The following is a 16,415-nucleotide window of genomic DNA, read 5'->3' on the forward strand; positions in this document are numbered from 1 at the left end:
GGGAATATATTGGGGCAAATGGGTGAGGTTAGATTGCCAAATGCACAGCAGCAAGCAAAGATGAACGTAAAGTACTGTGGATACTGGATATCTGGATACTGTATTTTAAAACTAAGTGCTGCATAAAGATAGCAGGTCTGGGCCACATTTGTGGTGAGAGAAAGAATTTTGAGCCCAAAAAGATAATCATTGTGATGGGAAGAATACGTTAAACAACGGATGAAAACTTGTACCAAGCCTGGTGGCAAGTTTGGTAGTGGAGAGTCATTTAATCAGATGGAAAGGTGAAGGTACCCACTTAAGAACCTCGTCCCACCATGCAGTCCTTACCACAGCGGCAAGCAGAAAGCTCACCATGCAGGGGGCACAATAAGCAAACAACATATTTACCAAAGAGGTATTGCAGAGAGTTCACTCGGCTGATACTTGGCATGACCAATAAGGAGAGATTAGTTTAACAGGGCCTGTATTCACTGGAGTTGAGAAGGAATGACAGAGAACCAGATTGAAGCATATAAAATTCTATCAAGGCTGGACAGACAAGATGCAGGGAAGACAATTTCCCTGATTTGGGAGCCGAGAATCAGGGAACAGAATCTCAGGATGAGGAAAAGATTCTTTACTCAAAAATAGTGCACCTGTAGATCTCTCTATCATGGAAAGTTGCAGAGGCCAAGTCACTGAATATATTCAAGAAAGAGATAGAGTTTTAGATTTTAATGGAATCAAGGGGTATGAGAAGAAAGTGGGATAGAAAATCAACCATGATCCTAATGAATGGCACAGCTGGCTGAAAGGGCTGAGAGGCCTACTCCTAGTTTTTATGTTTTTATGACTCGAGCTAACTGTTCAAGTTACTTTCGAGGCTTGCTGGGGCTGTTTTCAACAGTGAATGTCTTACGTAAGTTCTTGTTTTATGTAGCTCAGTTGGAGGATAGTTTGTTTAGAACTAGCGAAGTTGGAGCTGGGTGTGCCTAGAACAAATTGCCCATCTGACCTCTCCCATCACAGACAATAAAAAAAACCCTTGTGTGGTTTAGGGTGATACTTGTTATTTTTTTGCAAATGTGATTGAAGGAACCTTAAGGTTGTACTTCCTGAGCAAGCTGTGTCTCTAAGACTTTAGAGACAACAGTGCATAACCACAAGTGCAGAACATCAGAGCTGCTGACTCTGGAACATTCTAGATTTGATCCTTCTAACTTTGAGAATAACCTGTTTAAGTGCTTTTGTTCAGGAAGCAAATCTCTGTCAAGAAATCTTTCCTTTTCTATTCCTGAAGAATCTGCACGTTTGTCTTTGCGATATTTAGAGGGATAAGTACTCCATCTTCTTCTATCGTCTTCAAATCCATGCCCATTTCTTTGGGCAAGAGTTCTCTCCCCTTCCCACAGATTCCTTCGCCCAGTTCCAACATTTTCCCTCCATTTGGAACCCTCCCTCTGGCCTTTTAGAACATAGAACATTACAGCGCAGTACAGGTCCTTTGGCCCTTGATGTTGCGCCGACTTGTGAAAATAATCTGATGCCCATCTAACTTACACCATTCCACTATTATCCATATGTATGTCCAATGCCCATTTAAATTCCCTTAACGTCAGTTGCAGGCAGGCCATTCCACGTCCCTACTGAGTGAAGAAACTACCCCTAATATTTGTCCTAAATGAAGCACCCATCAATTTACAGCTATGTCCCCTCTTGTTAGCCTTCACTATCCAAGGAAAAAGGCTCTCACTGTTCACCCTATCGAACCCTCTGATTATCTTATACGTCTTAAGTCGCCTCTCAACCTTCTTCTCTCCAACGAAAACAGCCTCAGTTCATTTAACCTTTCCTCTTAAGACCTCCCATCCATACCAGGCAACATCCTAGCAAATCTTCTCTGAACCCTTTCCAAAGCTTCCACATCGTTCCTATAACACAGTGACCAGAACTGTATGTAATACTCCAGGTGCGGCCTTAGCAGTGTCTCATACAGCTGAAGCATGACCTCATGGCTCCGAACCTCAATCCCCCTAACAATAAACGCCAGCACACCATATGCCTTCTTAACAACCATTATCAACCTGGTTGGCAACTTTCAGGGATTTATGCACCCAGACACAGATCTCTGAGTTCATCTACACTGCCAAGAATTTTACCATAAATCTAGTACTCTGCATTCCTGTTATTTCTTCTGAAGTGAACTACCTCACATTTTTCCGCATTAAACTCCATTTGCCATCTCTCAGCCAGCTCTGCAGCTTATCTATGTCCCTCTGCAATCCACATCAACCTTCAGCACTATCCACAACTCTGCCTACCTTCATGTCATCCACAAATTTACTGACCCATCCTTCTACGCCCACATCCAGATGATTTATAAAAAAGAAACGACAAACAGCCGTGGCCCCAAAACAGATCCTTGTGGCACACCACTGGTAACTGAGCTCCAGGATGAACACTTTCTATCAACCAACAACCTTTGTCTTCTTTCAGCTAGCAATTTCTGGTCCAAACTGCTAATTCACCTTCAATCCCGAAACTCCATATTTTGTGCAATAGCTTACTGTGTGGAACCTTATCAAATGCCTTACTGAAGTCCACATACACCACATCAACCGCGTTATCTTCATCCAGCTGTTTGGTCACCTTCTCAAAGAACTCAATAAAGGTTAGTGAGGCACAATCTATCCTTCACAAAACTGTGTTGACTATCTCTAATCAAATTATTCCTCTCCAGATGATTATGAATCCTCTCTCTTTTAACCTTTCCAACACCTTACCCACAACCAAAGTAAGGTTCACTGGCCTATAATTACCAGGGTTGACCCAACTCTCCTTCTTAAACAAGGAAACAACATTTGCTACCCCCCAGTCTTCTGGCACTACTCCTGTCGACAATGATGACAAAGATCAAAGCCAAAGGCTCTGTAATCTCCTCCTTGGCTTTGCAGAGAATCCAAGGATAAATCCCATTCAGCCGAGGGGTCTTATATATTTTCATGTCCTCCAAAATTGTTAAAACCTCCTCTTTGTCAACCTCAATCCCATCTAGTCTTGTAGCATGGATCTCCACTTTCTCACTAACATTGCCCTTTTCCAATGTGAACACTGATGAAAAGTATTAATTAAGCGCTTCCCCATGACCTCAGATTCCACACACAACTTCCCACTACTATCTTTGATTGGCCCTAATCTTACTCTAGTCATTCTTTTATTCCTGAAATACCTACAGAAGGCCTTGGGGTTTTCCGTGATCCTATCCGCCAACAACCTCTCATGTCCCCTTCTGGCTCTTTTTAGCTCTTTCTTTTGATCTTTTCTGGCTAACAGAGCAAGCCCACTATCTGAGTGTTCACACCTCATCCTCACATAAGCTTTCTTCCTCTTGACAAGAGCTTCAACTTCTTTAGTAAACCATGGCTCCTTCTCTCAACACTACCTCCCTGCCTGATAAGTATATACTTGTCAAGGGCCCACAGTATCTGTTCCTTGAATGAGCTGCACATTTCAAGTGTGTCCATCCCTGTAGTTTCCTTCCCATCCTATGCATCCTAAATCTTGCCTAATTGCATCATAATTGCCTTTCCCCCATTGCTATTGTAAACGTAACTAATTATGGTCACTACCACCAAAGTGCTCACCTTTTACTTGCACTCCATCTGTTCATTGAGAATTAGATTAGATTACTTACAGTGTGGAAACAGGCCCTTCGGCCCAACAAGTCCACACCGCCCCGCCGAAGCGCAACCCACCCATATCCCTACATTTACCCCTTACCTAACACTACGGGCAATTTAGCATGGCCAATTCACCTGACCTGCACATCTTTGGACTGTGGGAGGAAACCGGAGCACCCGGAGGAAACCCACGCAGACACGGGGAGAACGTGCAAACTCCACACAGTCAGTCGCCTGAGGCGGGAATTGAACCCAGGTCTCTGGCGCTGTGAGGCAGCAGTGCTAACCACTGTGCCACCGTGCTGCCCAAATTGTTGACCTAACATCGGTTGCCGCAATTTCTCTGGCCCCAACCCAATCCACCTTATCTCCCTCTGAACTGACTGCATGCAGTGTGTTTAGATCCAACCCCAACTTTGTTATTAAACCTGCCAATAGGGGTGGTGCTGTCATAATTTGATGGAATGACCTCTACATTGCAGAGGCTGAGTGCCAGCTCATATTCTCCTCACTACTCTTGTCTGCCTTCTGCAGGGAGTGTTTCCTCTGGGACACCCTGGTCGACTCTTCCTTCACTCCCAACATCACCCCCCAACTACTCAAGGCACCTTCTCCTGCAACCACCGAAGGTGCAACACCTGCCCACTTACCTCCTCCCTCCTCAGTATCCAAGGGCCCAAACATACCTTCCAGGTAAAGCAGCACTTTACCTGCACTTCTCACAATTCATCTACTATATTCACTGCTCATAACGTGGTCCCCTCTACACTGGGAAACGAAGTGTAGACTGGGTGGCCGCTACACAGAACATCTACGTTTGTCTGCAAAAAAGACCCTGAACTTCAATGTTGGCTTGCACTTCAACACACCACCCTGTTCCCTGGCCAACATCAGTGTCTCAGGTTTGCTGCAGTGCTCCAACGAAGCTCAGCATAAGCCAAAGGAACAACACCTCACTTTCCACTTTGGCACCCTGTAGCCCTTCGGAGTCAATACAGAGTTCAATAATTACAGGGCCTGAACTCTCCCATGTCTTAACCTGCTACCACACACACGACCTATTGTTAGCCACTAACAGTCTCCATTAACAGCTAATTACGCTCCCAACCAGATCGTTATCAACTCCTTTGTCTATCCAACTATTCTTCTCTCTTTGGGCTCTATCCCCACCTATTGTTTACTCCTTATCCCTTTTCTTCTGCATATAAACGAACATTTTCCTAGCTACCATCAGTTCTGAGCAAGGGTCACCGGATTAACTCTGATTTCTCTCCATAGATGCTGCCATACCTCCTGAGCTTCTGTATTTGTTTCCGAATTACAACATCCTCAGTTCTTTTGGATTTTTAATAAGTATTTATACTTTGATATTACTGTCATTCTGTAAACTAACTGTTGAATTTTCATTGAATAAACTTAGTTTTGATAATAATAATTGTGCTTGTTAAGAAACCTGGTTGATAGATTTTGTTGTTTAAAATCTAATATGGAGAAGGCATTTAATTGATCACCTCGGTAACTGGAAAAAGCATTTTTAATTTATGTTGTGATACAAGTAATAGTGGGACTTGAGCAACAATGTATTGTTCCAGCATTTATCACAGCATCTACCAGTTGGATTTTCATTTCATTGGGAAAATGTCACAAAACGTCAGTACAACTTATCGTAACACAATGGATCATAATATCCCAAACAACTACGTGTTCCCTCAACTGATATACTTATTTCTTCATTTGCCAAACGTCATTGGAAAAATTCAACAGTCTATCCTAGTCTTACCTCTGGATTAATAGCAAATGTTTTTGATGGCTTTCCGACACAAAGTAGATCAAATATGATTTCTTTCATTGCAAAATCGAGCCGTTCCTGTTGTTAAAACAAAAACAATGTAGCTGAACCTCTAAGTATTTATATACAATACAGTTCAGTTTTAAGGTTTATTGTTATATAGTTGTATCGTATTTATGTCACTGAAACTAGCTACACAATCAATATGCCCACACCAGCATTCAAACTCCAAGTGAGGTTCCTACTTCAAATAACTGTTAAAATAGCCCCCTGCTCTTTATTTCTTCAGATTTTTTTTAGCTTCCTGTGAAAAAGATCAAAATTGGTTGTCTAATCTATACCTTGGGGTAGCAAAATTCCATGTTCAGCTCACTCTCCCGGTAAAGACATTCCTTCTGATTTCTTGGTGACCATCGTATATTGATGACCGTCATACATACGATGACCATCACAGCCATTAGTTCACCTCTTCCCCTTAAAAGATCACATTGTCTCTTTCGATCTGCCAGCAAAACTTTTTTTAAAGATTTTCCCTCAGTTTTGTTTTTTCCAAGAAAAAAAAGAGATCCAGTCTATTAACCCTTCAGTGACAAGCATATCCACACATTTCTTGTAAGATCTGTGGGCCATCTTCAGTTCCTCTATATACTCATTCTAGTGTGTACAGTATTCTAAAGGTGGTCTAAAAATAGTTCAATACAGATTTAGCATAACTTGCTCACTTTTCAATTCTGTCCCACTAAAACAAAAGCCTAATGGTTGTTTTGCGGGTTATGTCCTTAATGCTAAACTGAGGTTAACCAAAAGATTCCTTTCTTCTTCTAACCTCACTAGACTTGCACCTTCCAAAAAATGTTCCGTATTCTTCCTACCAAATATAGTAGCTCACATTTGTGTTCTGAACTTGATTTGCCATTTATAAGCCTTTTCTGCAAGTTTACTAATATTCTCCTGTAATGAAATGTAGTCACCCTCAATACTGATTATCCATTCAATTTGGCTTATACACAATTTGAAGGATGTATTTTTGTTTCCTATATCCAAACTGTAAATCCAAATTTTGAACTTATCCTCGTACTAATATTAGTGGAACACAATTTCCCATTGCTGCCACTCTGAATTTGACACCCAGTTCCCCCTTTAATTTGAAGCCAGAAACAAATCAATTTTGTCACCTCTAATCTTTATGATTCATCAGTCTATCATGTGGCATTTCGAGGCATTTGAAAATCTTGATGAATTGTATCCATTGCATACTCTCTACTCTTTCCATTATAAAATTCTCAAACTTCAATGTGATTGGTTAAGCAAGATTCTGCCTTTAGAAGGATATGCATTATTATATTTTGTGTTTATATATTCTCTTACTTTGTAAATATAGGAATTACATGAGTTGTTTTCCAGCATCTGGTAGTTATGCCTTTTGTATTAAATTAAATTGTCAACATTGTCTTCGCTGTCACTTCCCTAGACCCTTTTCCATACAGCATTACTTATTCTCCACTGCCCCCTGTGGGTTAGTTATCCTAATACTTGCACTGCTAACTTACATCTGAGGGAGTGCCTGTGGATAGTTTGAGGCAGAAGCTGGAAATAACTCTTGAAATTTTGTTCCAAAGAATCCTGACCTCATTAGGTCTATATGCCCAAACAATCAACATGTAAACAAATCTCCCAAACTCAAACAATGAAGTTAACGTAGATCCTTTCAACTAGAAAATGCACCACGCAGAGTTAGCATAAACAAAAGGATTTATTTTTATGGGACTTTCAAAGCATGCATAGAACATTAGTGAAGGAGGGAGCACAGGTAACAGGGAGAAATAAAAGGGTGAAACAGATGCATATGAAGACACAGTAAAGCACTGAAGACTATGGTCTGCAATGTAGGGACATGCAGGGTTTGCAGTAATACAAAGAGGAAGGAATGATTTAGTAATTGAGACAGACAGACAGATTGGGTGGGGGTGGTGGCAGGAAAACTATGGAAAGAGAGTGAGAGAAAGACTGTGTGTGTGTGTGTGTGTGTGTGTGTGTGTGTGTGGAGTGACAGAGAGAGAGAGAGAGAGAGAGAGCGAGCGAGCGCATGCACACGTGAGAGAGTTGAAACTTTATTGCTGGAACAGCACAGCAGGTCAGGCAGCATCCAGGGAACAGGAGATTCGACGTTTCGGGCACAGGCCCTTCTTCAGAAGAAGGGCCTGTGCCCGAAACGTCGAATCTCCTGTTCCCTGGATGCTGCCTGACCTGCTGTGCTGTTCCAGCAATAAAGTTTCAACTTTGATCTCCAGCATCTGCAGACCTCACTTTCTCCACGTGAGAGAGACAGACAAACAGTGTGAGACAGACAGAGCACTCATGAGAGAGAGAGAAAGAGAGAGAGAGAGAGACAGACAGACAGAGAGAGAGACAGACAGAAAGAGAGACAGACAGACAGAGAACACATGTGAGAGTGAGACAGAAAAGAGAGATTCAGAAAAGAGAGTGAGAGACTGACAGAGACAAAAAGTGTGGATGAGTGCCACAGATTCAATCAATAAGCACATTGATCTGGACCCAATATACCGGCCACTGCAACGGACAGCTGGAACTGACAACTGGAAGCGACAGATTCAAACCGGATACAAATGCCGGAGGAAAGATCACAGAAGCGCTTCACAGGAGGCTCCCAAGCACTGAGGATGTCACCTAGACAGGGGACGAAACGTCTGCAACACAAATTCCCAGCTCGGCGAACAGAACCACAACAACGAGCACCCGAGCTACAAATCTTCTCACAAACTTTCGTGCAATATACAAACTATACAAGAACAGGTATTCCACTAAAAACTGTGGTCAATTAGCAGGCTGTTTCCAATAAAGTCAAAATTGTTAATACAGGTAGTTCTTCTATAATGCAGTTGTTGTGTTTGCATGTGACACCGCATTATAGAAAGTCATGCAATATAAATAATGAGGCCGATGGGAAAAACCGGTTTGCGGTGCACCACCGAAAATATCAATAAAAATCAAAACAAAAATACTAGTTGCCTAACACAAACGATAGCACAGTCTGAGTAAATCGTTATATCATAAATTTTAGTGAAATAATACAGTAAACTTAACAGTTTTAACACTCAAATCACTGACTACAGCATTGTAACTTTCACGAATCTCTTCACCAGAAAGTGCGCAAGCCAACTGGCCACGTGATGTTAACGTGGAAATCCAGTCCTTCTCAAGATTCTCCTCCGGTTTAAAATAAAATTTCTTCTGAAAGTAGACTACAATTCCCAGTTTCAAGCTAAATTTCAAGGCATGCAGAGCTGATTGCTTTCCTGTTTTAGCTGATCACACTAAATTCGCATTTTGCGGACAGGGGATCCTGAAGTCGGGTTTTGCTGGTGCTGGGGATGGAATTGTGCAACAGCAAATAGGAGTTTGCTTTATTAAAAAAAAAGTCCACAATTCACAAATCACTTTACAACCAAATAGTGTTCAACAAACGCGTGTTAAAGAAGAACTACCTGTAATAAAACATAACTACACCGAAAATATTACTACTTAATTCATACCTGAGCAATAAATTGGATAATCTTCACAAATATGTTCAGAGGTGTGTCACGGGGAACCACACTGCGGGAGCCTTTGGGGAAAAGTGCTGATACAATGCTTAAAAGGCGACTGTTTAAAGAATCAGAATAGAAAAAGGTAGATTAAAACGGGATCAGTATAGACAAAATGTATGAAATCCCTGATTTACAACAGATTAAAAACACAACAAAACTCAAGGTATTACTGAAATTTTTCATAATTCAAAGCTTAATTTATGTACAAAGAATGCCAAGACAATCTATCAGATATCCAATGATGTCTAAGAATATTGCAATCAAGGCAATTTGAGATATCATAACTTCACAAGCAAAAAATTGATTAGGGATAGTTCACACGGTTTTGTGCGAGGAAAATCATGTCTCACAAACTGGATATAGTTTTTTTGAGAAATGACAAGGGCAGAGCAGTAGACATTGTTTATTTGGACTTTAGTAAAACCTTCTCCAAGGTTCTACATAGTCAACTAACTAGTAAAGTTAGATCACGTGGGATTCAGGGTGAACTTGCCAATTGGATACATAATTGACCTAAAGGCAGGAGACAGAGTGGTGGTGGAGGGTTTATTTTCGGACTGGAGTCCTGTCACCAGTAGCGTTCCATAGGGATCAATTCTGGATCCTCTTTTGTTTATCATTTATATAAATGGTTTGGATGAAAATATAGAAGGCTGAGTTAGTTTGCTGACATCACCAAAATTGGTGGAATAGTAGACAGTGAAGGTTTCTAAGATTACAAGGAGATCTTGATCAAATAGGTCAATGGAAAATGGCATATGGAATTCAATCTGGATAAATGTGAGTTGTTGCATTTTGGTACAACAAGCAAGGGTAGGACTTGTACAATTAATGCTAAGGACTTGGGTAGTGTTGTAGAGCAGAGGGATCAAAGGATTCAGGTATATAATTCTTTGAAGTTCACGTCACATGTAGGCAGGATAGTTAAAAAGGCATTTAGCAATGAAGGCAAGTGTGCTCATACCATAGGAGATGGGGAGTCATGTTGAAGTGTACAGGACATTGGTGACATTGCTGGATATGCAAGGTTTGAGTAATAAAGAAAAGGTGGATAGTCTGGGAGTTTATTCATTGAGGTATAGGAGGTGAGAGGTGATCAGAAACAAGTTTATAAATAATGAAGTGCATAGCTAGAGGTAATGGTAGTTGTCTTTTCCTTAGAATTGGGGATTTCAGGATTAGGGGCCACATTTTTAAGGAGAGGGGAAAGAGATTTTAAAAAAAGGGTCAAATTTTTCAAGGGTGGCTCAAATGAGAATGTGGAATGAACTTCCTGAGGAAGTTGTGTATGTGGGTACAATTACAAGGTTTAAAAGACATTTGGATAAGTACATGAATAGGAAACATTTGGAGGGATATGGGCCAGGAGCAGGCAGGTGAGACTAATTTAGTTTGGAATGATGTTCAGCATAGACCTGTTAAACCAAAGGGTCTGTTTCCGTGCTGTATGACTCTATGATTCTATGACTTTATAAAGAAAAATTGAGAAAGAATCTTCTTTAAAAATATGGAACTGATTTTTATGTGACTGAACTTAGATAGAAGCGATTACTATAGTATGTACAACATTTTTAAGCAAGTGTTGCTGTTTTCAAAAGTATTATCTTTTGACTGTCACTAGCTTTGATTAATAAGCAAAACAAAACTCAAAACTTGTACTGTTTCAAAATGTTCAGAGTAAAATATTGATTTTCCTAGTGTACACTAACTCTTAAATATGTGGCAACAACTGATGTTTTGCAAGAAGGTGATATTAAACATACTATTCTTTATTTAGATTTATGCCAACCAAAGGTAAAAACAGGAGACTTTTCAAGTGCAACTACGTTTTGAAGATCAGGATGCACAAACTTACTTCAAACATTTTGGTTATGTCCATCATGGAAATGCTACAGGCACTTCACCTAAACAATCTGCTCTGTGGAAATATTTCAAGCATGAGCTAAAATCACTGGCCTGTTTTAAAAAGGATATTACATTTATTTTAATGAAATGTTTTAGTCAAGCAAATGCTTTATAAATGGGAGAATATTTCAAGGACCACTGCTGCTTTAAATATTTTGTTTTAATGTGGATAATCTTTTCTCATCATGCAAAATACCTAATACTAACTCTTGTTATTATGGCATCTGCAATATTTCATTATGCTTACCAATTGATTGATGTGTGTAAAATATACCTAAATTTCTGTACTCACCTTTGTGTTACAGTGTTGCTTTCACATTTTATTCTGATTACATAAACCCATAGCAATCTATACAGCGATTCCAGTGCAACCCGCGACATTTTGGGGTCTTTGTTCTATAAAGGAATAAAAAAGGAAATGTTCCAATAGCTAAAAGACTATAAATAACTAGGACCACAAATATGCACTTTCCATATAATACAACTAACACCAGTGCAGAAAAAGGACTGATATACAAAATATATCAAACGAATATATGAGGAAGTGTTTACATTATATGGGAAGCAATCCACTTCTCTGCAATTGATCGATTCTAAATCAAAATTTTGATCCCAATACTGATATTTGTGGAATACCAGTACCTACTACCACCACTCTGAATTTGACACCCAGAACCCCCCACCCACCCCACCTTTAATTTGAAGCCAGAAAGAAATGCATTTGTCACCTGTTTTCTGACTCCACGTTTTCTAATTTTTATGATTCATCAGTCTATCATGTGACACTTTATTGAGGCATTTCAAAATCCAAACAAAGTGTATCTACTGCATTACTGTCTACTCTTTCCAGTATAAAGACCTCAAAATTCAATATGATTGGTTAAGCAAGAGTCTGTCTTTAGAAGGCTACGCATTATATGTTGTGTTTATATGTTCTTCTACTTTGTAAATACAGGAATTACATGAGTTGTTTTCCAGCCATCTGGCAGTATGTCTTTTATACTAAATTAAGTGTGTGCAACATTGTCTTCACTGCCCTTTTCCCCAAATTCTTTTTCATATAATGTTACTTATTCACCACTGTCCCCTGTGGATTTTTTCATTATTATAGTTACCATTGTCTGTTGTATTACTCAAAAATTGATTCCTTGACAATCAGGACATTATTTATATATTCAATTCTAAAGTATTTGTTTCCATGCTTACAAATGACAGCATGGCAAGCATGAAATAATTATTTGACAGTCAGCAACAACTTGCACTTATACTGCACATACAACATAATATAATTGGCCTAAGACAGTGATAATCGAATACCTAGAATCTGAATGGACAACAACTGAGCAGGTGTAGCATCCTTTTGAAGGCAATCACTGTTTCTTTTAAGCACATGTGAAGAAGGCAACAGTAAACAATCTTATGCATTCTTTTTCCTAGGTCCAAGTGTTAAACTGAAGTTTTTTATTAGCAACTGAACAGCAAAGTGCAGGTTGTGAGGTGTGGAGAATTAGACAGACTACTACTGCTTCACAGCAACACTATACATTTTGACATGGAGCCACAAAAGAGGTTCAAATTTTTCAGGGACAAGCTAAGAAAGAAATTAAAGATACAGAGGCAGAGAGATTTAGGGTGGAAACTTTCGAGCACCTTACAGCCTTGGTAGCTGAAAGAATGGCCACCGATTGTGGACCAATTAAGATTGGGATGTTCAAGAGTGCAGAGTTCTTAGAGAATTGTATAGTAAGAGGAGATTACAGAGATATGAAGGGCTGAGAGCATGCAGGATTTGAAAATAAGGATTAAAATGTTAAGAGATGCTCTGCTTAACCAGAAGCTAATGCAAACCAAATGCGACGACAGTTATGACACAGGTAGCAAACTTCTAGATGACCTGCCAAAAACATAACAGATTGCTTTCAAATAAACTTTGTTTAGGGATAAAGAAATTCAAGATTGCAGAGTAACAAGGAAAGGTCATGGACTCAGTGTGCTTGTTTGGCAAGTTTAACTGAAAAGCTTATTACAGCAAAGTAGAGTTCGATTCATCCTTGGAAGAAGGGTCAGCAGATGTAATTGAGTACTAAATGGGCTTGACCCAAAACTGATGCCAGCTGCACTTTCATTTCTATAGACTATTCATGATTATGCGCAGATTGCCTACTGTGGTACAGAGAAATATCAGGGTTCACATAATTCAAAGATAGTTATTGTATGTGAAGTTCATATCTTCCAGAGCCACCCTTTCTCTAATGGTATCATGGAAGCCTTGAGGAGAAGTGGACCAGAATGAAAATGGTCCTCTTTGCCTAAGAGAGATGCAGAGTTAGTCAACAGTAAGCAGACCCTGCCAAATATTTAATGCTGTGAACATTGCACCAAGCAATGTGAGGTATAAAGATATGACAAGAACTGCAAAGACACAAATTTGACTTGATAGAAGTCTATGAAATCATGAGGGGCATGGGTAGGATAAATCGACAATGTCTTTTGCCTGAGATGGAGGAGTCCAGAACTAGAGGGCATAATTTAGAGTGAGAGGAAAGATATTTAGGGACCTACGGGGCAATTTTTTCACATGCATGTGGTGCATGCATGGAAGGAGCTGCAGAGGAAGTGGTGGAGGCTGGTACAATTATAGCATTTAAAAGGCATCTGGATGGGTATATGAATAGGAATGGTTTAGGGGGATATGGGCCAAGTGCTGGCAAAAGGGACTAGATTAGGTTAGGATATCTGGTCGGCATGGATGAGTTGGACCAAAGGATCTGTTTCCGCGCTGTACATCTCTATGACTCCAAGCTGCACAACCCTGCATGCACTAATGCAGCCTGAGCATTAGTGAAATTTGTCTCTTTTCTAATCACAATTAATTCATAGATTTTTGATTAGTAAAGGGATCAAGGATAATGGGGAGAAAACAGAAGAATGGAATGAGAAACAGATCAGCTATGATTGAAAGGCCAAGCAGACTCAATGGGCTGAATGACCTAATTCTACTCTAATATCTTATTGTAGGAATGGAATCCTTGATTGAGTTGTCATCTTCTGAGGAAAGATTGGGATGAAATCATTAGAATTTAAAAGACTGAGAGCTGATCTTATTGAGGCGGTTGGAAGGAGTGGATGCTGTGAAGAATTGTACTCTTACAGAGAACCCAGAACTATCATCATAGAATCCCAATCGCGTGTGTGGGAGAAAATACAGGTTCCAGCCTCCCCACGAGATGGCCACAAAACAGACAAAACAAAATGTCTGCACTTAGCCACTGAGCCTACCCATAATGCCTCAAATTGGCCAAACCAGCCGTCCCAAACATCACACATGCCTTATCCAGACCAAGAGAATATACTTCTTCTGATTAAGTGATAATGAGCCTCCTACTTCACAAGAGCCCAGCACCTCTGATGTCCTTAGGGCACAGCTGCTCCCACTAGGAGTCAAGCCTTCACAAAGGATACCCACACAACGAGGCATCAAAGTTATTTTGCTTGCCCCCTCAACAATACGAACATATTGATACCAGGATGAAACCCACTAACACTACTCCAGCCAAGGATCAGAATCTCCTGAGTCAATTAAGAAACTCATTGTCAGACAACGGACACTTGAATCTTTTCAATGCATCAACTTTATTCCTCTTTGTTGTACAACTCACACCATTGTCTCGTTACTCACACTTCATTTTTGTAAGAGTATAAAACTCTATTGTATTCTCTGTTCGGGGAAGAAGCTGTATTTCCTTCTGAACAGCCTGTCAGTGATTGTCTCAGTGGGGTCAAGTCTCTTCCATAATATCACTATTTGTTAAATAAATCCTTATCAGTTCTCAGTTCGATTTGTGTGGTTGTGATCTCTGATTAATTGAGCTATATTCTCCGACAGCGTGGAAGGATGTCTTTTGGCCCATCGGGTCCACACCGACCTTCCGAAGAACATTCCACACAGACCCACCCCCTACCCTATCCCTATAACCCTGCATTTCCCATGGCTAATCCAGCTGACCTGCACATTATTGGACACAATGGGAAATTTAGCATGGATAACTCACCTAACCTGCACATGTTTGGACCGTGGGAGGAAATCCACGCAGACACCGGGAGAATGTACAAACTCCACACAGTCGCCAGACAGTGGAATTGAACCCAGGTCCTTAAACCACCACGCCACCTTGGGGGTCTGGTTTCAAAATATTTAATCTACCACTGAAGAGTGAAATTACAAGGTAGGTGTTCTCTCAGAGGGTCATGAATGCATAGAATTCTGTACTGCAGAGAGGAATATGGATTCGGTATTGGATTTATTCAAGGATGAGTCCAATTGAGTTTTGATCTACAGGGGACTCAAAGATTTGGGTAAGTGAAGTTAAGGCCACAATCAGATTCATTCATGCTTTTAATGAATGGTGGGGTGAACTTGATAGATCAAATAGGCCTACCCCTTTTTTTTGTGGTTCAGTGATTCAATGTATCTACTTCTACTTCCATTTTATCATCTATTCCTTTTATATTTAGCTGCCTCCTAAATATTGTAGCTTCAATTCTCAGGGAATTCTGCAGCAGGTGACTCATTTCCTGGCCCCCAAAAGTCTGTCTACTATCTTTATGCACAAGTCAGAAGTCTGATAGAATATTCCTCATGTGCCAGGATGAATGCAGCTTCAAACACTTAAAGCTTGACCTCATCCAAGATGGAAATAACTTGGTTGATGAACATCTCATTCATTCCTTCAAACACTGCTGCTGAAGAAAGCAGTACATAGCATCCACAGGATGCAAAGGCTTCCTCAACAAGCACTTTGCTGTAATCCTTATTAGCTGGAAGGAGGGCAGCAGCTGTACTAAAACACCACCATTTGCAAGTTTCCCTCCAAGACTCAGGGTAGCTGGACTATGAACTATTATCGCTATTTTCACTGCTGCTAGACCAAAATCTTGGAATTCCTTTCCAACTGCACAGCTTAAGAAATTAATGAGGATAGAACTTTTACTTTTTCCTTTACTCTCAAAATATGAGCATTGATAGTAGGCAATCATTTACTACCATCCTTAAATGTTTATAAATCAGCTACACAACATAGTTGTGGGATATGATAGAAGGCCAGGTTTAAAATGTTATAATACATTTAGTAAAATAATCAACCTCAACTGTTTTAGTTCTTTCATGGGTTGTCATACCATCATCAAAAAGACAGACAGCATTGTAGACAGTGTAGATTACATCATAAAATTACAAAGGGATGTTGATAAGACTAACTGAATGAGAAAAACTGTGGCAGAAAGAGTTCAAAGGAAGGAAGTGTGAGGTTATCCATTTTGAACTGAAAAAAAAATAGAAAAGGATACTTCTAGATGGTTTGGAGTTAAATACAGTGGATATCCAAAGAAAATTGCTGCTCAGAAGCATTGATCTTTAAAATGTCACAAACAGGTGCAGAAGTTAATCAAGAA

The 16,415-nt window shown here is 40.0% G+C and overlaps 1 protein-coding gene across 10 annotated transcripts in view; it reads right to left on the minus strand.

Moving 5' to 3' along the window:
- Window positions 1-16,415, minus strand: part of fryl (furry homolog, like) — a 477,034-nt gene that overhangs the window by 226,408 nt on the left and 234,211 nt on the right. For all 10 annotated transcript variants that reach the window (XM_087987974.1, XM_087987980.1, XM_087987968.1 and 7 more), the window contains 3 exons: window positions 11,257-11,360; window positions 9,006-9,114; window positions 5,443-5,529 (listed from right to left, as the gene is read on the minus strand). In XM_087987974.1, coding sequence (XP_087844100.1) covers window positions 5,443-5,529; window positions 9,006-9,114; window positions 11,257-11,360 — 300 coding nt within the window. The remainder of the gene's footprint in view (window positions 1-5,442; window positions 5,530-9,005; window positions 9,115-11,256; window positions 11,361-16,415) is intronic.

Source organism: Chiloscyllium plagiosum, unplaced genomic scaffold, assembly GCF_037043375.1.
Source record: "Chiloscyllium plagiosum isolate Xiang-an unplaced genomic scaffold, Cpla_swu_hap1 HiC_scaffold_1, whole genome shotgun sequence".
Classification (NCBI taxonomy): domain Eukaryota; kingdom Metazoa; phylum Chordata; class Chondrichthyes; order Orectolobiformes; family Hemiscylliidae; genus Chiloscyllium; species Chiloscyllium plagiosum.